Source organism: Phalacrocorax carbo, chromosome 1 (genome assembly GCF_963921805.1).
Source record: "Phalacrocorax carbo chromosome 1, bPhaCar2.1, whole genome shotgun sequence".
Lineage (NCBI taxonomy): Eukaryota > Metazoa > Chordata > Aves > Suliformes > Phalacrocoracidae > Phalacrocorax > Phalacrocorax carbo.
The window spans coordinates 211,298,168-211,322,127 of NC_087513.1; the positions used below are offsets into that span (position 1 = coordinate 211,298,168).

Sequence of the window (23,960 nt, forward strand, 5' to 3'; positions counted from 1 at the left end):
CCCCCATCCCACTGGAGGGGAGTGAGCAAACGGATGCATGGTGTTTAGCTACCTCCTGGGTTAAACCACAATATCTGCTATCAAAAGACCACTGAAAAGTCAGTATCACCTGTGCCCCAGCAGGTCTACTGGACATAGTTCTAGTTTTGCTTACCATTTGAGAGTTGACTTTGACAAGAACCATTCAGAAGGTACAGTCCTACAAAAACTCACATATATTCTAGACAGTGTGTGCATTATTGTTTTGTTTAAATAAATCATACTCAAAAGATCTTAATACAATAAAAATTCTTTAAGGATAGAAAAGTTTATGGCCCTACAGTATCTTGCCCAAGAGATTATCAATTAACCCAAGCTAACTACTAATTATCTAGATTTTATCACTTTATCACCCCATGATTTTTTAACCGATTCATAAACGTTTGTGGTTTATGTTACTGATCAGAGAACGGGTAATTGCTACAATACAGCAAATCAGAAACATGTGATACTGAAAGAAAACTGTAGATCAGTAACCTTGCTTATTGAATTTCTTTGGAAAACTTTTTCCTCCCTCAAACAACGTAAAGTTTTACCACACAAGAAATCATTTCATTTTTGTTCCACAGAATGAGTCTCTGCTTATTGTAATGTATTGATCCATATAAAATCAAAAAAAGGCAAATCCTTTCCTTGGAGTTATTACTCTAGATGGGTTCATTACAGAATAATCCACATTTTATAGTCCCTGCACTTCATGGACTCACTTTTATGTAATGTAGATTTTTAAAGCTCCATAAGTAGACAGTTATAGCCAAAAAAAAAAAGTGTTGGGGCAAAAGTTACACATCTGATGAAACAAATAGTACATTTATATAGAAAATGAATAGCAACCTAAGTTATATTTTAACAAAACATAGCTTCAGTATAATTCACAGAGAAAAAGTTTTCCAGAGATACTCCCAATAAGGAATGAAGCCATATATACAAGCAGGTACAGAGCAATGTCTATTATATATCAGGAGGAGACATGAACTTCTCACCAATAAACAAGGGAAGCATTGTCCTTAAAATGTAAGCTAAACATATGACAGACTAAATTTCATAATTACACATATATAAAAGCAAGAAAGGAAATTCTGCAAATAATTTGTTTTCCCATCTACTGTGATAAAATGAGACAAAATCAACTCTACCTTAGCTACTTCCCAGGCTCTGTATCTGAGATCTGGATACACTTGCAGTACTACCCAGCACCATTGAGCAGAAGGATTCCCTTCCTCTTCTGGTTTATTTCTGGGTCTTTACCACGCTCTCATTTTTTGCAAGCACATTTTAGCATCACTGAAACTCCATATAGGCACGGAGACACAAAAAAAATTGAGCTTCAGTTTTCTCAGTAAGAGTGTCACAGGTGGGCACTTTGCTTCAGATTACATAAATGTGTTTAGGTTACTGGAAATCTTATGGGAGTTATGTACACATAAACTGAGTTACGTGCTTACACGGCGCAGATGCACGGTCCTTGTGAGGACACCCATACAACTGCCGAATGAGTGAAGAAAAGCATGTAAATGCTGTGAAATCAGAACGTCATTATTTTAAGTGCACTTTACACTGGTCTAAACAACTACACAGCTGCAGCACTACAGAGGATCAAACTCCATGGCGTTCTTTGAAATACCTGTACATTAGTTGGACCCTGTAGACCCAATGCTCAACTATTTACTTAAGCAAAATATAAAAACCCCTGGGAGTTGCGCTTGCTTGAAGGCAGCAGGACTAGACTTCACTTACAGGCCATTTGAGTTCATCTAACTATACTTGGTGCGGCACTTGAAGTACAGTACCAGCAGAGCAGAGCTGAAGCACTGCCGCTCTGCTGGCATGGAGACACTTCTGTTGATTAAAAAGTCTTTGAGACGTACTGCGCCTTCATATGGGACAGAGGATGACACAGCTGTGCCCACGCATGGCAGTTCGCACATGATGTCTATGGGAACAGCTATAGGATACAGGAATCAGTTTTCCTAAACATCTCCCAGATGTTATTCAAACCATTTATCCTTTAGATGAACTAAATATATTAGATCTGAAGATAATTTAGGAATATCTATGAATTTCAATAATTAAATTCGGAAAGACTTGACTAACAGGATTAATTGAAACTCTGTGAGGAAGATAAAAGTGATTCAAAACCAGTGCCCTAGAAGCTCCATTTTCAAAACTCCCCAAACAAGGGTATGTTGAATGACGATGATTCAAATCAAAGAATGATGGAAACACCACATAATTCAGGCAGATGCTGTTATGTACCTATTTTCAAGCCTTTATAGCTCCTTCTGGCCATAACAAAGCCATATAGGCAGAACTTTATACAGGCCCATATGCAATACAGTCCAGGACCAAACACTGGTTTTGCAGACAAATTGCTATGCTTTGAATACCCGCAGGTCTGCTGAGAGCTGCTGCTGTCTTCCACAGGGGTATGATCCTGTCACCCAACCCCTGCTACGAAGCAAGGTAGCTCAGAAGCTGGAGATTGAAAAAGCAAATACAATTCCAAACTCGTCAGAGGCTGGGAACTTCTGCCTCGCACATGCAAGAAATCACAGCCGGCTGGTTAACGGTGCCCTGCACCAGCATAAGGCGGCATCAGGCAGCCACTGCCTCTCAGGGAACCCCAGATATGCTCAGAAGCCTACAACAGCCTGTTGGTGAGTTTAGGATCATATCTGCATTTCTTTGCTCCCATTGGCATCAGAGTTTGCAAACGAAAAGACTTTTGGGGTGCAACGCTATGGAAAAATGTTGACTTAAATAAAATATTACTAACCCTGAGTTGATAAGACTAAGGGGTTTTTTTTAATTGCAATTTCTCCTGCTCCCTTCCCTAAGAGGGATTTTGTTTTCTGACTTGCGAATTCTGTGGCATGGCTTTTTAAAGAAAAATACACCAACACATTTCAGGAGACCATTTCCAGATTTTGGACAACCAGAACTGGGAAAATGTAGGGCACTGAAGCTGGAAAAGGCATGAAGAATGGGGGAGGAAAAATACAGCAGCCAAAATAGAAGTGAGAAATTAAATCAGAGCACCGGGAAAGAGAGCAAGGAAGTTCCCTCAGTGAACTTTGATAACTTTAGAAGAAGAGGATTTCAAAAACTACTTTTACTTTTGGAGAGTTCACACCTTCATTTAGACAACCACTGGCAAAAGAGCCGGAGGTCTGAGCAAATGCTGTTCCCTGCCTTAATCATTTTAAAATCTCCTGTTTTGAACCTCTTCTCTGGAAAGCTCAAAAAAAATAAAATTAGTTGTTATAGTTCAATGGGAGGGGATGCACTATTTTAAAAGAAGTTTCCAGGCAACCTGCCCTGGGACTGATCCAAGCCGAAGCCATCAGTAACTCATTTACCTTTATTCATCTTCACACACAACAGCAAACAGAAAGAAAGAAATCCTGTTAGTACGTAACTCTCTGTACACACATCTGGGCTTTAGAACTCCTATATGAGACTGTATTTTCAAATCTGACGTTTCTAAACTGGAGGTGTAAGCCAGTTACATTTTAGAAAGAAACACGAGAAACAGTACACTAAGATGGTTGAGAAAAGCACAAGCTGTAGGCTCCAACCCTTCAAAGGGCTTGAGAACTATTAGTCAAATGACAATCATAAAATATGTACATATAAACATAAATATCAGATGCAAATTAATCTAGCAGATTGCACAGAGGGAAAGCAGACGGGAATATGTGGCCCTGTACAAAGCAGAAAGCTCTCAGCATCTCAGGCCCTTCATAACTGCAATAGGACATTAATGAACCATCGAGAAAAGGCAACACATGGGTTATGCAACCCTGAGGAAACATAAGGCATTACGTATGTGACAAATACTATCATGCAGTGTGATGAGCACTCACAGCAAACAGGCAAAAGGGTTAAAAATAACAGCTCCTGAGAGTACACACAAACCCATCTTCTGTCGTGCTAGGGAAAACAAGGGGACTGAAAAAGGGGGTTTAATCATTTAAGGGATTACCAGGCAGGCTTATTTCTGGGGTTTCAGGTTTGAGGAACCAGATCAGCATACAGAGGAGACTGACACGTGGTCTGTGAAGATTAATCGTGGGCCAGTGGAGAGATTCTTTCAAGGAATGATATTTAAAGTCAAGGTTACATTCCGAGTTGCCCTTGCTCTCCGTTAACCGTAAAAAGAAGTGCAACCTCCCCAAATGAACCATAGCCTTGGTGAATTCTCTGCATAGACTGCTTTCCTGCAAAACACAAATTTAGGAACAGTTTAGTTGTGAAGTGTTGTTATTCTAGATCTTGTGCTGTTAGCAGGAAAGAAATGGGCCAGATATTCTGTGGGAAGAACCACTGTGCAAGTACCGCAGCAAATTTCACAGAACAAGGCAATAATATATGCTTGGGTATATGAAGGGGAAACCGGGCATCCAAATGCCAAGGGAGACTGGGTGAGAATAAGGAGGACGGGCAGCTCTGCACTGGACAGCGTTAACATGCAGCTGCACAAATAGCCAGTGCAAAAGGCAGCAATTATTGATTTGTGCGGATGATGCAACGAACAGGGCTAAATGCTCTGCAAGTCAGACTGCTTTGAAGAGCATGCGGAATGTGAGGATCTGACAGCTGAATTCTCTGAGAAACAGAAGTTACAGACACATAGAGCTTGGCGGAACCCTACTAGGTTTTCAGTTTACCTCCCTGCTGTGCAGAAGGACCCAGCCTCACATCGTCCTATAGATGTGGGTCTATCTGCACTGGTAACCTCCTATTAAGTCCACAAGATCCCTCTCCATCCGATTTCAGTGCTTGAAGGTTCTAGTGGCTTGTTCTGCTATATAATTTCCATCTTTTTTGTTAGAAATGAGGACAACTACTTCTTGTCCTCCAGATGTTGATGTGGAAAGCAAACCACCATTACTCCCTTTATAGCCTCTTCTATATTGTGTGTGTCATGTCCCTCCCCTGCTCAGTCTCCTTTTTCCCAGGCTAAACAGTTCCAGCTCCTGCAACTTTTGTACAGGGTTTACATTTCCAAAGCCTCATATTTTCTTTTCTGGAATTAAATTTATATTAAAGCACAAGCTCTAAACTCTGGCTGAAGACCCAGTAATGCCACAGAGCCCAGACTGGTGGCTGAACCTGGACAGAAGTAGTGTCAGCTTTATGAAACATGACACACGCACACAAACAACCAAGGAAGCAACGATGATAATAAAAGAGTGCTTGGGTTCTTTTTCTGCTTGTTTGTTAAGAATCAGACTTTTTGTCTAATTTATTATACAGAAAATTGCTCCTCAAGAAAAATTTAAATTATCAATGATGATTAGCTGTAATGTAAATTTGTTTTCTAAGTACCTTCACTGCTTGATTTTAAAACATGTAGCCATACATCTATTCTACTGAACTGCTACTTTTATATATTTTTACTTTTAAATATATTCCTTTAAACGTGACTACCTGTACCTACCCAAGGAATAGGATAACTAGATAAAGATCAGTTAGTGACTGGCTCTGCATAAAATCACACACTTTCGTCCAGCATTTCTGCTTATCAGAAAGCATCTTGAAAACCAAGCTGCATTCCTGCCTTAACGCCCCCAGACGGGAAGATCTGACCTTGGAATCCCACAGACATCCCTCCTCTACTCACCCCTGCCTGTAAAGTACAACTAAATCTTGAAAAAATACTTAGTATTTAGAGGATAATCTGTTCCTATTATAGAATCATAGAATAGAATCATTAAGGTTGGAAAAGACCTCTAAGATCAAGTCCAACCGCCATCCCAACAGCACCACGCCTCACACTTTACCATAATAAAGACAGCCCCACTTATTTCTTCGCTATCAGTGGCTCACTCTGGGACCTGGATTCTTCCTACCACGCCACCTCTCTTCACAGACCACAGAAGGGCTGCAGCAACCGCTGATATCAGCTGCTAATCCCACCGGGGCCATTCCTTTCCTTCAGTGAGCTCCTTTTTCCCAGCCACACTGAAGGTAATGTGGGGCCTGCTCTTTAATGGTCCTTTCTTAAATTTCTTGACCTGGCTACACTGACTGTTCGTGTCTCAGACACTAGGGCGAGCAGATTCTGGCGCCCTGAGACTCCTAAATCTACGGAAACCTTGCAAATATAAGTAGCTTCACCTGAACAACTTGTTTCTGCCTTTCAAGTGTCAGAACGTTAAAATCTAGGTGTGCAAATGCTAATATTAAATTAACAATGCAAATATGAAGACAGAATGAAAAACGAAGCCACAAACTTCCAAAACGATGTAGCACCAAACGAAACCCCCTATTTATGCAGCAGAATAAATGTAAATCGACATCTTGACAGTGTAAAATTATGAAAGAGCCCTGCTTTGAAGGACTTGCAATCTAAGTATATGTAATACACAAAACTAGTGGAACTTGATATATAATTACAAGAGTAAAAGCCAGAAGTTATACACTTATTACAGCTGCTGTGTTTTGGGTGTTCTGGTATTATTTTTTTTTGCTTTAAGAGAACATTCAACATCAAAATTATCCTAAAGGTGAAAACTGGAATGAGACAGAAAGCTAACAAAGAGACGTCTGTTTTTGTAATAGTAAATAACTTCCAAACTCATACAAAAGAAGTATCATTTCACATGAAAGAAAAAAAATGTGGAATTAAGAAAATTCATGTCTAATTCAGTAATCTGACATCTTTGAGGAGATGCAAAAAAAAAAAAATAGAATGAGATTAAACCACTTTTATTTATTACCAAAAAATGCATTATGGTCTTACATTTTCTCACATTCACTCTGGAACTTTTCATTTAAGAACCTTTGTATTAGACTAGAGTTTCTGAGTTGATAAATAAAACACATGCCTCCAGCCAACAACAGAAAATGAATTCTATGTTTTGGACATTAAACAATTGAAAACGTAGATCTGCAAAGTCTGGTTTGGGGTTTGTTTGTGGTGTTCTGGTTTCGCTTTTTTTTCAAAGCACAGCTCAGCAGGCACCCATCTGCAAGGCAGTATTACTGTAGTGCACAACACCTAGGGCTGAATTGGAAGGTGACTTGAATTATTCCACTACAGCGCAATGCAATATATGCCAGGTAGCCAGGGGAGAGAAGTGCCTTGTAAAACATGAAGCGTTTATTGGTTTCTCTTCGTAAAACCATAAATTGTCCAAATTCCTTCTTTCCAGGAAACTCTGCATGATTCAATTCCCTCATAAATGTGTTTTGAAGGACGCACTGACCTCTTCATCCCAAAAGTGAAGACAGACTTCAGGACATTTGCACTAACTTGTCCTGATGAAGACTTTAATGCCACCAAAAGCTCCTCTGGACCACAGCCGTTGAAAAGGAAATGGTTTCTTCACATATTTTGTGTGTTTGTGTGTTTGTTACTACCATCACCACCGATCAGGTCAAGGCAGCTTCACTGGCTATTGCTGGGATGAATATGGCACGAGAAAACACAGTCTTTATTTTTATAAAGATGTTGTTTGGCACTGTTTTAATCTACAGTACATACAAGAAGATACCATAGCGAAACAGACCTTAAATACTTGTAAGAAGCAAGAACCTGGTGTGACCTGACCAAAATAAGCAAATCTGAGGAAGGCAGATTTTTCTCATCTTGCTGAAGCAGAGACTGCAAAATCATCTTTTATCACATTTGGCCACTAGTTACAAATTCAGCTTTTTCTCCATGGTTACCCTCTGACATCTAACTTGGCCATCTGGAACAAATTCAGAAGGAAAGAAGAGAGGATGAAAAGGAAAAAAACATGCTTATAACGCAAGACACTGTTACTCCTACTGAGTGAAATACGCATTTAACAGGAATGAAGGAAATGATGCACAGCTGCCTCTCGTCTCTGTATCAACACTACGGTTGCCTCCAGTTCTAGTGACTAACAGTACAATAATTTATATCACTTTTTCCCCACAAAAATAATGAACAGCGTTAATTTATAGCACTCATAGAACACACAATGCCAGTTCTCATAAATATCCTAGCTAAGCAGATTGGTTTTCCACTAAAATTTATAGGAGTAAATTAGTGTGGTTAACCTGTGTTACATCTATGGGGAGAGAGAGGTGACAACTGTCAAGATGACAATTCAGATCTCAGCTGCGTTAAAATGCCCTTTGAAGGTGGATCTCTCTCTGGTGACCAAAGAAGCCTTCCAGGACAACAGGCTGGGCACCCTCTGTAGGTGAGGCAACTAAAATGGGATGGATTTGCATTAAACAGCTGACAAACACCAGAACAATAGTAGAGCTGGAAAAAGAATATTAATTTCACTATTCCCAGCCCAGAGTCCACTTAGCTTTGCAGCCTGCATTTTTATAACAAAGACTTGTTCTGTATTATGCCTGCTCCTACAGTCCTTTTGTGTGCAAAATATCTCACTGTTTCTCACAGAGGAAACAATGTCTGGCTGGAAAAAGATTACTGCCATTAAAGCAGCTACATCTTTAAATCAAAGCTTTACGGTGAAAGTTGACAAAGTTTAGATAGCAATTTTCTGCCACCTGTTTGTTTAACTCTTGGAAAATTCTTCATTCCACAGTCTGTAAATATAACCTACAACTTTGCACTGCTCCCAGTCAATTCACTGTAAAAACTGAGAGGCAGTTGAACAAAACTTGGAGTGAAAAATGTGGCCTTTTAGCCATGTACTCATTTGAGAATATTTATTCAGCAGTTGAAAGGACAAGAAGCCTGTTAATACCAATGACTTATTAGAAGTAAAAGGGAAACAAAAATCTCCAATATGTGCTGGATTTTCTGCTGTAAGGAGCCTACAACTACGTTCACTACAATTTCTGAGCACAAAAAGTTATGATCCTAAATTTAAATTTACTAGCTAAAAAGAAGTTTAAAGAGATACATAGCATGAAGAACTCCAATGCATTAATGGGAGCCAGTCTTGTTTAGTCCTTTGTGAACCTTGCTTTAAAGGTTCCTGCTGAGATGTTTTTAGACCCCTTCCTTTCAACAGGCCAGCCACATAAAGTTAGCATTTCCACTACAAAACCTAGCATTTCATCAAGCGTATCTGTCAGAGTCTTCTAAATGGCACAGAAATAGTCTACATGGGATCAGACTGAGACTTTTTAATTCTTGACATTGATGTGCTTAATAAAACATGTCCTTGAAAGCATTACTTTATATAAAAGGTACAATGGAAAAAGTTATTCCATGACAAACAGAATCAGCATGCCTTTGTAAACTGGCTGCAAGGTGGAGCGAGTCAAGATGATACTAAGCAGCCCACAGGTTTCATCCAGCTAAAGATACAATTCCCCTCACTCTCAGAGAGAGAAAGTGGGATGAGGGCAGTAAAAATCCCAACGTTCAAGTATCTCTTACTGCCTAGACATAGCTAGATGTGTAAAGACAACAGGGTTAGTCTAGAAGCACATGTGCAGCCAGACATCTAGATGTGGGGGCTCCTGCCATCTCCATGTGAATCACAAGCAGGGTTCCAAAACTGGAATCTGGTCTCCATCACAGAGGAGCATGGATCTAATTAGTTCTTTCCGTCACTGTGAAAGACAGGAATGAATTACAGTAACATTTTATGCTCTTAACTATTCCATAGATGAATCCAAAATATATGCAATTACAGATCTAAATATAGTCCCTCACAGTTAACAGAAATCAACTCAGCGGCTAAGTAGCTCAGGGAGGGAGGGAGAGAAGACATCTAAAAACACACAAAAACCTGACTTCACCACTTCTGTATGGTAGTACTATTTTACTTTGAAGCAAAGCTTTCCTCAAGAAGTTCTATCAGTTTGCTACGAACAGTTGTATTCAAACATATCCTAGTTTGTTTGCCAAAGGAAAGTAATTTCTCAAATTTATTCATCCCGTATCATCTCTCAATGGCACCGTCCAACAAATAATTTTGCCATTAAAATCAAATCTTTCTTTTGATTTAAAATTTTAGGTGTGCTTAAGTGAAAGATGAGCAACCAAAAGCCAAAGAGAATAGCCATTTGTTTAATCACGCAGCAATAGTGCAATAATCCAGACAATGTCTCGTCCCTTATCTAAAGGGAACACATTCAACGCCTGCGGGTACTCCGTTCTCCCTTTCCAGCCCTGCTCTTTTTGTTTTTTTGCTGAGACTGACAGCAAGCGTGCCAACTCTGTGGATATTCTTGGGAATGTGGAGCCTTATTTCCCTCCAGAATGAAGCGAGAGAACAAAATCCTTTCACTCTAGCACATGAAGCAAGGACAGTCACATACTGACACAAACACAATCAGAACCAGTATCAAGTCTTTTTTCCACATCCATACGAAACCAGTGCTTCCTCTAAGGTATATGGTTTTTACTATTAAGTAAACTGGGTTTTTCCCAACTAAACAGCCTAGACTTTTAAAAGCAAAATGGCATACATCGTGTCAAGCAGTAAGGTGAAGCCTAAATCAGGCCCAAAGCTATGTGAAATTTTAGACCAGTACTGGATGTGAGAGCTCTTTTAAAAGGAAATTCTCAAAATGCATTCACTGTTCTTCAGAAAGACCGAGAACCAGTCAATGCCAAAGAAAGCAGTGTTTGGTAACAACTTCCAGTGATAAATATAAGCAGTTGTTAAAACATGTTTTTACAGGTTTCTCTGTCTCGAGACTGATCTTAGGAGAATATTTTGATCAAATCCAAAATAGCAACACATAGAGAAGTGCTGAAAGGAAGAGGGGTAATCCTGTCCTTAATGCTGCTATTGAAATACAAACTTTTGCACCACCTAGACAAGAGTATCCCACTGAGATTTCTACAGCTGGCACAGGTGAGAAACAGAGTAGACATAAACCCCCAAATACATAACACCAGAAAGGGAAGATAAATCATCAACAGAAATATGAAACTAGATAGACACAAAGTGCTGTGAAAAGCATAAAGCAAACAAATGGGAAAAAATACCCAGGAAAATCCCCACAATCTCCCTATATTCACAAGAGTATTAAGGATTACTTGTAACAATGGCAGATTTTATTTAAAATGGTAGCGTGTTTCAAGTTGCCAGCATGCTTTTAATTACATTTAGAAAGTTAAAGTCTATCACATGGACTAGACAAGTGAAGTCATTCAAAATAATAATAAAGTTGCTGATTCACTAACATTTTTAATCCTGCAGTTTACACGCTTAAATACATTTTTAACAATATCCTTTTAATACTCAAACACAATCCCACTGGCAACTTCAGCACACTGACTGATGTGACAGTTTAAAGTATTTCAAGGAAGATATTTGGGTCCCTTGAGTTTGTATCACAAAATTGTCAAACACATATCCTCATAGGACAGAAGAAGACATTAGAGCCTTGATGCACAGAAAAACTGACCCAGACTGTCTTGAAACAAACAGGAAATCCAGATTTTTAAGGCCAGAAGGGACCGCTATGATTGCCAGTCTAACTTCCTGCACAAAGCAGCCCATAAGAGTTCACCCAAAAAATCCTGCAGCAAGTATTTCGAAACTCAATCACAGCTAAACATCCAGCACAGAAACATCCTCAGTGTAAATCACCTAATTCAGGATTAACACTGAAAATATGAAAAGACAGTCTTAATTTTCCTCTGTAAACAGGTAGACTACGCAAGCCTCACCAGTACATAAGGGTGACAGGTTTACAGCACAGCAGGATGAATTATTAAGGGGTGATACTCCTCCATACACATTCCCGTCTTTACTACACATAATTGTAAGTAACTACATGAATGACAATATGATTCATTAAAATATCCTTGTTCTGAAAATTTGTTTCCACACTGTCATTGTTCAAATACAATCACAAAATCCCATTTATTGTTTTTGTAAGAAAATAATTCTAGCAAACTGCATGTTTTTATCATGATTTACATAGTGAATGTTACCTCATAACTAATATTGAAGGGTTATTCCTACAAGGAAAAGAATCCATCGTCACATTGACTATATCCCCAATTCTGATTTGTAACATTCACTTTTTGCTCCTGCACCCAGGGTTTGGTATCATCAGATCCAGGGATATATCAGACACAGGGACATCTGGACAGATGAGCCGAGCTGAAGAGGTTCACATGCCATTTACTCTATTAGCATATCCTGAAATTTTAAATTGGTGTCATACTTGCAAGGAACCAGAAACAACCTAAGGTTGACGCGTGTTTTCAGAGTAAGAATTTGCCCTCATATATCCCCCAATTCTTGTTTGAACACTGGAAACCACATTTTCCAAAGCTGCTTCTATACTTGCTGTAATCACAAACTTCAGGAGAGAAGGGGCAAAGCATAAGGCTGGTCATCTTTTCTTAAATGCAGCCATACTACAGTCATAAATATAGCACTTTTATATTGCATTAAAGGATGGAAGTCAAGGTTAGTTAAAATAACAATTTAAAAAAACACATTCATTCAAATCGCCTTCAAAACACAACTTGTATAACTTTTATTTAAAATTAGCCTTGAAACTTTGTTATTCATTTATGCTGCTACTGATGGCTGATGTTTATCCACCAAACATGTAAAGAATAGATAATAGACTAAACCTATTATTTTAAAATTCATTAGCGCTTGTAAGAGGCTTCTTACAAAAATCAAATGCCAAGCTTTTCTCTTGGTGTCTGTTCAAGATCTCTGACAGTTGACCTTTACAAAATAAATATTTGAGGCCAAATTTGACATGACAGTGTTAAAACAGGGCACATAAATAGTTCTAAATATTATTGTAAGCGCACAGATTTTTTCTCCCATTTTCAGCACAAAAGTAAAACAATTTCAATCCCCCATTAAAACACTTTTAATCTGAAATTTTAAGTACTGGAAATCAGCAATCTAACAAAATGAAGACGCAATATGAGATATGAAGCTTCATAGCCCACCTTTCTTCTTGACCGGCATTCTTCCTCCTACTTCTGAATCTGGTTGCAAGCACTTATTTACAAGTATTAATGATGTACTAGTGGAACACTTTGCGAGGTCAGCAACTGGCTATCTATTGCAAAACACTTCTACAGTTCAGTTAGGAAATGCAGCTTCAATCTTCATTTCTATCCATACTTGCTGTTTTCTTGTATTGGACTTCCGATGCTTCCCACAAATGAGAAGAATAAAGGGAAAAAAAAGAAGCTTTCTTTTTAAGAGATGTTTTCAATTTCTTTAAAATATCTTTGAATCTATAAAAATACAAGAGAAAATGTTCCTTGGCAATATAAAAACCTTATTATAACTCCTCTTCTGGCAGCAAAGTTTGAAAATTAAAAGATTTTGTGTAATACAATTAAGGCACAGTCCATCTCTAGGCAGCTGTCAATACTCCACCTGTACATGCTCAAAAACATATTATTTGCGGGACAAAAACGCCCAAATAATCCAAATAAGGAGGAAGACAAAAACAATCCAAAGTGACCCTTTAACTTCTTTCACTTCTTGAATGAATTTGCTAGCTATGTATTAGGTGACTACGCAGCAGACTGAAAAGGTCCCTTTTTCCTCACCGGACAACAGCTTTCAAGTATCACCCTCTTACCCAACAGAAGTCACTGGCCAGTCACTTTCATTTTTATTATCTGCGAGCCACCCAGCCTTACGGTCTTTAATTTCTCTCTGATCCTCCCATGTATTAAAAAAGAGGATTGAAAACGAGGAAAGCAATCCCTTGACCTGGAATTATTAAAGTGACAGTGCTGCTCACTGGGCACTTTGGCAAAGCAGATTGCTTTATACCGGAGTCATTTACTTCATGCCATTTCTTCCCTCACACAGCAGCCACCTCGTGAAAGAGGAATAAGGAGCGTTAGGAGAAGAGCTTCACAAAAGGTTCATTTTCAGAGATAATGAAGTATTAATAAAATAAAAAGCAAGCCATGACATCAGTCCAGTTTCCCACTCAGAAGCGCAGCTGGTTGGCTTCAGTATGAGCCTCTCTCTCTCTCTCGCCCTTTTTCTGGAAAAACAAAAAGAGAGAAACAGAAACGGGATAGATTTTCCTCATCTAGCTCGTTAAGGAAAAGTATGAAAAAGGTGGACAAGCTCCAAAGGCTTCCCTTCCCCGCAGGAGGAGCTGCGATGCACATGGCAGGGTTTTGCTTTGCATCGTCTTCTTCAGGAGATGAAAACCGTGTTTGTGAAGGGGAGCGCGGCTGTTTTGCTCTTTAACGTTCACGACTGGGATCTGTTTGTCCCCGTTTCCCTGCGAGGAGGGGCTCCCCCCTCTCCCCTCGGCTGCCCTGCCGCCCTCGGGACGGGGCTGGCTCGGGGGACGGGTCGCAGGTGAAGGGGAGGCGGCGGGCTGGGTTTGAGGAAGAGGACGGAACCCCCCGGGGTGCTGAGGTATGGGGGAAGAGGCAGGGGATTAGGGAGGGATGGAGGTGGGGCGAGGCGGCAGGCGGGGAGCACAAAGGGGCTGGCGGGGAGGAAAGGGGCGGCGAGGCCGGAGAGGAGCGGGCGGCGCGCGGCTGAGGGGGCAAGGCGGGAGCGGCGCGGCGGGCAGCGCCCAGCGCGGGGGGTAAGGCCGGGGCGAGGGGAGCGGGTCAGCGGGTTACCCCGAGCGCTGGGCCTCCCCCCACCGAAGGCTCCCGGCTCCGCTACGGGGAGTCCCCGCCTGCCGGCCGCCGGCTGCAGGATCCCCGCTCAGCCCTGGCCCCATGGAGGAACCACCACCGCCGCCGCCATCCGCCGCCCCTAGCAACCAGCGCCGGGCCGGGCGCTGACCCCCGCCCGCCGGCTTGCAGCCAATCGGGAGCCGCCATGCTGGGCCGGGTGGGGGACGCCCAATCAAAGGTGTCCTCTGAAAACCCTGGGTCATGTGAGCGGGCAAGATGGCGGCGCCCACTGGAGGGGCGTGAGGTGGGAGGAGCCATGTTGTAGGCGGTGAGGCCTGTTCGGCGGGAGCGGCTTTGTAAGGGCGGGAGCGCCGGGCTGCGTGGTGTGTGTCTGGCGGTACCGCTCAAGGTCGTGTAGGTCGGAGCCCGCCTCTGGCATTAAGGCCGCGAGGGTGAATGCGGTGTGGGGGCGCTGCCGAGGGGGTTAGAGGCGGTTGGGAACGGCTGCTAACGGCCGCTAAGGGCTTTCCGTGGCGTCCAAAACCCGGGGGGTGAGCCGCCGCAGCCTCCTGGTGTGAGGCTTCTGTCCTGTCCCGGGGGCTTGGGGGCCGCCCGCTGCCCTACAGAGGCGTGCGGGGGGACGGGGAAGGTCGTACGTACGTCGGGGGTAATTACAGCTCCATGACGTAATGTCTGTGGCTTACGTAAAGAACAGGTTTGAAGGGGTGGAAGCGCGAGACCTGAAGGGTGGCACCGGCTCCGCTGATCCCGGTGAGGTCCTGCTGCTTGTCTCTGCCTCCTCTGCTCCGGCATCCCACCAAGCCTGCGTCGAAGCAAGCACGATCCTGTTGATAGGCTGTAGGACACCGGCTTCAGATTATAGAAGAAACTTAAGGTAAGTATGACTAGCAAAGTGAGCCTGGGAAACTTTCCTCCAGGGAAAAACATCTCAAAAAACCCCATTTAAATCATTAAATACAGGATTTAGTCAAAGGCTGTTGTGGTGGGTTGGCCTCATCTGGATGCCAGGTGCCCACCAAGCCGCTCTCTCACTCCCCGTCCATCGACAGGGCAGGAGCAAAGCATACGATGAAAAGCTCATGAGCTGAGATAAGGACAGGGAGATCACCAGTTACCATTATGGACAAAACAGATTAGACTTTGGGGAAATTTAATTTATTGCCAATTAAACAGAATAGGATAATGAGTAATAGGAACAAATCTAAAATCACCTTCCCCAGCTTCACTCCTGATTTTCTCTACCTCCTCCCCTCCAGCGGCACAGGGGGAATGGGGATTGCGGTCAGTTCATCACATGTCTCTGCTGCTCCTTCCTCCTCAGGGGGAGGACTCCTCACACTCTTCCCCTGCTCCAGTGTGGGGTCCCTCCATGGAGACAGCCCTCCATGAACTTCTCCAATGTGGGTCCTTCCCACAGACTGCAGTTCTTCATGGACTGCTCCAATGTGGGTCCTGTCCCCGGGGTGCAGTCCTTCAGGAACAGGCCGTTCCAGTGTGGGTCCCCCACGCAGTCACAAGTCCTGCCAGCAAACCTCCTCCAGTGTGGGCTCCTTTCTCCATGGGGCCACAGGCGCTGCCAGGAGCCTGCTCCAGCGCAGGCTTCCTGTGGGGTCACAGCCTCCTTCGGGAGCATCCATCTGCTGCAGTGTGGGGTCCTCCACAGGCTGCAGGTGGATATCTGCTCCACCACTAACCTCCACGGGCTGCAGGGGCACAGCCTGTCTTACCATGGTCTTCACCAGGGGCTGCAGGGGAATCTCTGCTCCGGTACCTGGAGCACCTCTTCCCTCTCCTCCTTCACTGACCTTGGTGCCTACAGAGTTGTTCATCTCACATATTTTTACTCCTCTCTCCCAGCTGCTGTTGTGCAGCTGCTTTTTCCCCTTTTTAAATACATCATTCCAAAGGTGCTACCACCATCGCTGATGGGCTCGGACTTGGCCAGCCGCAGGTCTTGGAGCTGGCTGGCTTTGGCTCTGTTGGACACAGAGGAAGCTTCTGGCAGCTTCTCACAAGCCATCCCTGCAGCCCCCTTCCCCCGATACCAAAACCTTGCCATGTAAACCCAATACAACCTATGCTTTCCGACTTGATATATGCCTCTGACTAAGGAGACCCATTACAAAAAAGGCCTTAGTTGTGGAATGTAACAGCAGAGTAGATATCGTTGTGATTTATTTAAATCTTTTCAAAGAATGGATTTATTTGGGTTTTTTTCCTTATGGTTCTATTTGACAGTTAATTTAAACCTGGAGTATTGTGAAAATCCGCTGTCCCATTAGTGTCTCCTTTGTGCTGCTAGCATTAGGGATCATTGTGTTAGAAGGTGATCCGGCTGGAAAAAACAAGTACGCTGCCCATTGTTCCTCTGGGCAGTTTTCATCTGTGTGTTTCCTGATTCAAGCTGCTGTATGGCCCCAGGGTTGGAGGTTCTCGGGCAGAAGTGTCTGGAGGGTGAAAGAATCCATTTTCATCACAGCGAGTACTTAAGTTGGCTTAGAGCAACTGTCAAACCACAGCTGCCTCGTCACTAAAGAAAGCAGTCTGGTAGGGTTCATGTAGTCATAAATACATAGACTTCTGTAGCTGGATTGTGCCCTTCGTGTCTGAAAATTCCGCCATGAAAAACAGGAAATGCATTTGTAATTGCATGTGCCAAAACAGTCTGAAAGTTCATTTGATACATACTGGGGCTTTGTAACTTTGATTACACTTGTTTGTTTGTTCCTTCTGATCCAGGACTTCAAGATGACAGGAAGAGAGTTACTTGGACCAGATTCTCCACAGCATAGACTGTATTTGGAAAGACTTAAGCGGATGGAAGTCATACAAAAGCTATTCAATGAGCTTCCTAAAGCAGATCAGTAAGTGCTGGTAAAATAAATGAAGATAAGTGCATAAAACACTTCAAATCTTCTGGAGGCTTTTGTTTTCCCTTACTCTTGTATTGTAAACCTTCCTTGCAGTTACAAAAATATTTAATTGTGAAGATGGTTATTATTGCCCAGAACAGAAAAGTTGTTCTGTGTTTTTAAATATAGTTAGTTCACCGTTATCCCTGGTCCTGCTCAGCTGGTTTCTGGCACGTGCTCCCCAGTGCTCAAGGTTCTGGGATGGTTGATCAGCCCTGGCTGGCTCTGAGCATTTATACTGTCCTGTGCTGGAGCTAATAAATTTTCTAGGAAACTGAAATGTTGGAGAGCATAAGGCAGATACCTCTGGTTCTGCAGGAGTTATCTTGTGTCCCGCAGGGCTGGTCTGGGGCCAGAACTGAGTGAGCATCAACCTGCTAGTTCTGCATTTCATTCTGTGCTGCTCCCCCGTTTCAGGAAGGCGAGACTGAGGTATCCAGGTGGTGGTGGTGGACGAGTCAGCCGAGTCGTGCAGGCTCACCAGCGGGGTTCTGCACAGCACAAAAACAGCTAAATGCCTTCTGGGCTTCACAAACAACCTTTTTGTGTTTTGTGATATTGCATTTCACTGCAAAACCTTACTGAACCTGAGCTGGTTCTGTAAGGAGCTGTTTGCGTATGTGTATCATCTGGGATAAATTCTGCATAAATAAGAGTAATGGGAAGCTGCCTTTTTTGTTTTGTTTTAGAAGAACTAAATTGCTGGCTAAACAGACTGCTGGTAGTAACACAGGGCCTCCCCACACAGGTGAGAAATAACACCACCGAGGCTTTATCCTTCCCATTAGTCAGTGGTGCAGCTTTGCGTAGGATCTGCTGCCCTGCCATTCAGCTTAGGGCAACTTCTCCTTCCCCAGAATTGCTGGGGAGCTAAGGGGGAGGCACACGCCGCAGTGGTGATTTTACCACATCTTGATAGAAACTGTGGTACCTGGGGACTGATGGGCCTTGGAAAGAAACGGCTGCCAGGGGCGTGTGCCTTTATTTGAAACTGTCCTGGCAGGACTTAAAGTTTGCGCATCCAGAGGCGAGGTCACTGATGGCTGGAAGGGAAGAGGAAGCATGCTGCAGTCAGACTGAGAGAGTCCCTGTTCGCCAAAGCTCTTGTTTTTAATACTAAGGAGCTAGTATTTAAAACAAACAAAAAACCCAAACCAACCAACCAAACAAATCCCCCCCAAAACAAACAAACAAACAAAACCCCAACAAAAAACCCAAAGCCCAGCCCTTCCATCCTCCCTTTCTTTCCTTTCGTGCAGTGCAGCAGTTCTGTACAACAGTAAGCCCAAGTAGGTTCTGCTGGTCCTGGGTGCATCAATTCACTCTATTTTGAATTCCTAAACATGCTGCTAAATTTTAATCTCGGTCCTCCACGTTTATGTATACGCACACGTGCATTTCACTGCCTGTGATTGGTAACGTTCCAACCGAATGAAATGGCTGGTTTGCAGAAACTGCTGGGGACGTTCTGTGAGTGACACCCAGTATCGGGAGCATGGTGATTTGAAAAGCAAATTTCTTTTTGAAACAAAAAACAAAGCACAAAAAAAGAAACATAGCTCCCTAATAAGGGCAAGAGAGATTTCTGACCAGTGAGGTTCTTTTGCTAGATAGCATCAGAACTGAATTGTTAGTAGCTTATTTTCATGTTTGAAAATCTGGTATGTACCAAGAATGGAAGTATTTTCCTATTCAAAATAAGAAATAGTTGGTGTCATTGATGTCAGATGTTTTTAATGGTTTAAGTGTTGCAAGATTAGCACCTACATCTCTGAAGTCTTTTTCTGTATGATTTGTCAGTTTTTACTGTTTACTCTTAAGTGTTAAAATGTAGATGAATTTTAAGTAGGTGGATTTTAAAAAATCATGTATTCTAATTGGTAAATGTTTTAGAGATTTTCCACATTTGATAATTTATGCAAATAAATATGCTATTTGGCCTTGCATAAATTTTGAGACCGGTTAAGTATTTTATTTTCTTTGAGGCTTTAGCAATAAATCCAGTTATGATACATTTTAAACATACACTTTTAACATATTAATATTGGCACAGCCTCCGAATCGCGTGCCTTCCAGTTAATTGCTTTGCCTGGCAATAGCTGTCATTCCGGGAATTTAAGATTTGCAGAAACCTAAAGCAAAGCATTGTTTCCACCGATCAACTGACTGTGCCAGGTGTAATGCTAAAGATAACGCACAACTTCCTTCTGCGAGTCAAATGAAGTAAATAGCAAACTGCTCATCAGGCTTGTAGAACTGGCATGCTTTCCCCTTCCCTCTCTTGCGTTACCTGCTGCGATGGAATGTACTCAGATGGGAACTGCTTGTCAAGATATTAAATGCTGACTATCTCTGACCAGACTTTGTTCTGTTCTGCCTTCGCCATATTACAGATTGCAACAGGAGTAGCTGCTCTAAACCATATGTTAAAAACATGGTGGAGAACAGAATCCAGTCCCTCTGTAATCAAGGGAGAAATAGAAGCTCCAGTTCTGTAAACCAGAAAATGGTTTACCAGTTAAAGGTTACCAAACTGTAACCTCCCAGCAAGGTAGGACCTTACATTCACGTGTTCCGTGCACTCAGGGAAGGCTTACAGCCCGTCAGCCTACAGAACCACTACAATGGATCTGCCAGCAGCTGCTGCGATCGTTATTGCAAGATATGAGTTGCCAGAGTTGTCCCACCCGATCTGTTGTGTAAGCTCTTCAGTTGAAACTAAATCTATACTTTTGGGTAAGCAGGCTAGAAACAAGGCTGATTACGGAGCTAACTGTGATTAGATCTATGCATTTATCTATATGTCTCAATACAGATAGAGATATAGATATATTTAAAGTCTTTTGAGGAAAACATTCTCCTTAGAAACATGCTGATGAGGAGAGCAAATTTCATGAAGTTTCCGTTAGCCATAATAAAAAAATGCGCAGAAAAGGCTTCTCAGCCTTTCTGACAGCTCATTCTTGAGGTGTGCGTAAACTCAGGCGTAGAGCAAAGGATGCCGTACTGGTTGTGTTGGAAAGCAGTTACTCTCCATTTTGCACCAGCGAGATATTTCTCTCTTACCTTTTGTTGTAGGTACTCAGCACTGAATTGTAGCGCTGAGTAAACCAAACTTCTTCACAGCTCTCAGTTGCTGAAGTGACTTTCTTTCTTTCACAGGAACCTTTGTAATCATGGCTCGTACTTCCTTGCAGCAAACTCAAGCTTATGCGGCTTAGCGGCAAATAACTTCTTCAGGAACATCCTACACGTCAGAAGGGCTTTCTTCGTGTCTACTTTGCCAATGGCTGTTATTCCGTTTCTTTCAACAGCAGCAGTTTATGAAGTTTTTGTGCATGAGCCTTTATTTTCAGGTAAAAACCTCATTATCCCTTGTTTTTGAAAGGGTTTTGCTTTCTGTACACGATGTAACACTAGAGGAGCTTTTCTTTGCAGAACAGTGGTCTTGAAAAACCTCAGTTTGTAAAGCAGGCTTTGGAAATAGATTATCTAATGCACTGGGCAGCAGTGAGCTCTTCAAGTTGAGTGAGAAAGGAGATACGTATTTTTATATATGCTTATAAAAAAAATTGTTATGCATCACTGATTTTTAGCATTTTTCACTGAGTCATTTAAAAATGACTGCAACAAAGCCGTTCCATTTCCCCCATCTGTATGATTTCACTTGAAGGGCAACTTTAGAGTGATAAATTCTTCGTGGGCTGGAACGAGAGTGATTTTATTTTTTACAAAAGGAAGAGTTGTTCTTTCAAAATTCCTAGCATTCCTGTACAGCTTGGCCGTTTCTGTTTCCGTGTTGTTGCACACAGCTTATAAGTGGATGTGGTGGAGCGATGTGGATAGTGACAGTGAATGTTGTTTGTCACGCAGGTGATCTAAACTGTGAGGTGTGCGCTGTGGTCAGAGGAGGATTGGTAGGGGCTGTGGTGGGTGGTCTCTATCCTGTTCTCCTGGCTCTCCCCATGAACGCAAGCCTTGCAGCCAGGTACGTCTTATTAACCTGCAACAAGTGAAGTGTATTTGTTGGTCAAATCTTCAGTTCTTGGTTTAATTTCTATGGAGTTTTAGTCTATGCACATCCATCTTCCTGTAGGCTTTTAGTACATGGAAGGGGATTTACCTCAGAGTCATCTAATTACAAGGCAAAGTTAGTGAGAGCCACACCAAGCCTCCAAAGTGAAACAAGATCTGCAAACTGATACACTCTAAAGCACTTGTCTTTAGCTGGAACTTAACCAGCTACCCATGGTGTGCCTGAGTACATGAAGCTGTGGCTGCCATCCTGCCAAGCAGCAAAGGTTGGTGCTCAGCCGTCCAGCCAAACAGCACCGAGGGACCTCAGCGATCCTGGGCAGGGCCCAGCAGCCAAACCCCCAGGCAGGTGTAATTCTGTGGATCGGGTCAGAGCACAGTGAGGGGATGGTGAGACTCGGCCGGGCAGCAGTGCGCGGTCAGGGTGGTTTATCGCATTTATCCAGGCAGCGAGCTCAGTACCCAGTGCCACCAGGTGAATTTAACTTAGGAGAGGAATGACTTTAATGTTAAATGTTAATGTTAAATCTTGATGCTTCAATTGGATGGAAAAAAAGAGTAAGTTTCTCCCACTGTTTACATTGTCTAGGTATTCTTCATCTCCCTTGCCAGGGAAAGAAAATCTCTCACGCTTCTGGCTCACAGTTGCTCAGCCTGTCTTTAGAAAGATGGGTTTGGGTGTACTTATACAGGTTCTAACTGGATTATATCTTGCCACTAAACATCACGGAATATATGCCAAAATACTGCAGCAGATGAGCGCTAGCAAGGATCCTGAGGAATTAGAAGCATGAAGTTAAGCAACTTTCCAATTGCCTTGGATAAGTAACCATAATAAACAAAGGAAGAAGTTGTTGCGTGCTGCCTTTTTTAATAGAAAACCGAAGTTAAGATTCTCCACTGGCATTCTTTTCAGTTCTGAACTTAAATGCAAGTTAAGTTCTTCATTATGTCCCGCGCAGCGTATACACCTGAGTGATGGCTCTATGGAGACAGGTGGTTTTTTCTTTGGAAATGGGGGGAAAAAAGCATTCATATTGCCTGCTTAGTGTTTGGCTATAAGGTGACGCTACAGCTTTTAGAAGCTGTATAAATGAGTATTACTGGAAAAAGGGTTTTTCTTTATAATGCAAACCAGGGTGATTTAAAAAAAAAAATGGGTGGGGGTGGGGTGGGAATCAAGGCAAGGTTTTTCTAGAGATTCCTGAAAACCTGAGTATTTTTCTCCCTGAACCTTTCTCCATTCAGCTAGCACAGAATTTCTGTCACAAGATTACCCTGTCCAGGCTGTTACAAGGGTCACTGTAGAGAACACTTATTATCACAGAACAATCAGGAGTCACACTCGTGTCAGACTTCACAGGATGTCTATCGTGACCAAAAAAAAGCCTAGCCAGAACAAACTTTGTCCTTGCAACCAGTTTGCCTTGAAATCAGGTTTTTCCTGAAGCAAGGAACTGGTGAGGGGCCTCAAGTGGCTGGTGCTGTTACTGGGATATCTCGGCTATCTCTAGTTTTTAAGATTAGCAGTCCAGAGCAATTCACTTACGTGTCAGGCTTGTCTTTACACTGGTGACTGTATGTTCCAGAGCAATACATACTGCTAATTTTCCTACTGCGTGAGATATCTTCAGTGTATTCTGCAGTTTGAGAACTAAATCAGGATTTACTTTTTGCTACAGAACCAATCATCTCAATCTGATGCACAGTCTTAACCGTAAAGCCCATACAATTAACGCTCAGCAACTGTGTACGCTTCAGTAACATTCTAGTATCCCCAGAGATGCAGATGGAAATATTAATAAGAATTAAGAATTCAGCATTGAGACCTTTAATTGAATTGGTTTAAAATGTATGCTTTAACACTGCTAAAATATGTATTAGAGTTTTATAATGTTTATCTACTTTTTCCTTACAAATTTGTTCTTAAAACAGGAAAATCGGGTACTCTATTTTTCTATAACCCGCAGTAGCAGCATGATTCGTACTGGAAAGCAGCAAAGACGGACTACCTCTGCAACGGTTGTTCTGTAAAATTCCTTAATTCAAAGTATTGCTGTATCCTGTGGTGTTCCGATAATGGCCTGCATCTAAACCTGTGGTGTCCCCCAGGGCTCAGTGGTGGGGCCAGTCTTGTTTAATATCTTTATCAATGATCTGGATGAGGTCATTGAGTGCACCTTCAGTAAGTTTGCTGATGACACCAAATTACATGGGAGTGTTCATCTCCTCGAGGGTAGGAAGGCTCTGCAGAGGGACCTGGACAGGCTGGATCAGTGGGCTGAGGCCAATTGTATGAGGTTTAACAAGGCCAAGTGCCAGGTCCTGCCCTTGGGTCACAACAACCCCAGGCAACGCTACAGGCTTGGGGAGGAGTGGCTGGAAAGTTTCCCAGCAGAGAAGGCCCTGGGGGTGCTGGCTGACAGCCGGCTGGGCATGAGCCAGCA

The 23,960-nt window shown here is 42.5% G+C and overlaps 1 protein-coding gene across 6 annotated transcripts; it reads left to right on the plus strand.

Annotated features, from left to right (window-relative positions):
• The first annotated feature begins 14,767 nt into the window (after positions 1-14,767).
• Positions 14,768-22,366, plus strand: TMEM126A (transmembrane protein 126A). Of its 6 annotated transcripts, none has more exons than XM_064441445.1 (6): positions 14,768-14,901; positions 15,256-15,440; positions 17,306-17,430; positions 20,641-20,834; positions 21,352-21,466; positions 22,103-22,366. In XM_064441445.1, the coding sequence occupies exons 3-6, from the start codon at positions 17,315-17,317 to the stop codon at positions 22,305-22,307; spliced, it is 630 nt and encodes a 209-aa protein (XP_064297515.1). In that variant the 5' UTR covers positions 14,768-14,901; positions 15,256-15,440; positions 17,306-17,314; the 3' UTR covers positions 22,308-22,366. The 6 variants fall into 6 exon arrangements, with proteins under 6 accessions (XP_064297515.1, XP_064297516.1, XP_064297521.1 ...); XM_064441446.1 differs by having other exon boundaries at positions 14,816-14,901; positions 15,261-15,440; XM_064441451.1 differs by having other exon boundaries at positions 14,855-14,873.
• The last annotated feature ends 1,594 nt before the right edge of the window (positions 22,367-23,960 follow it).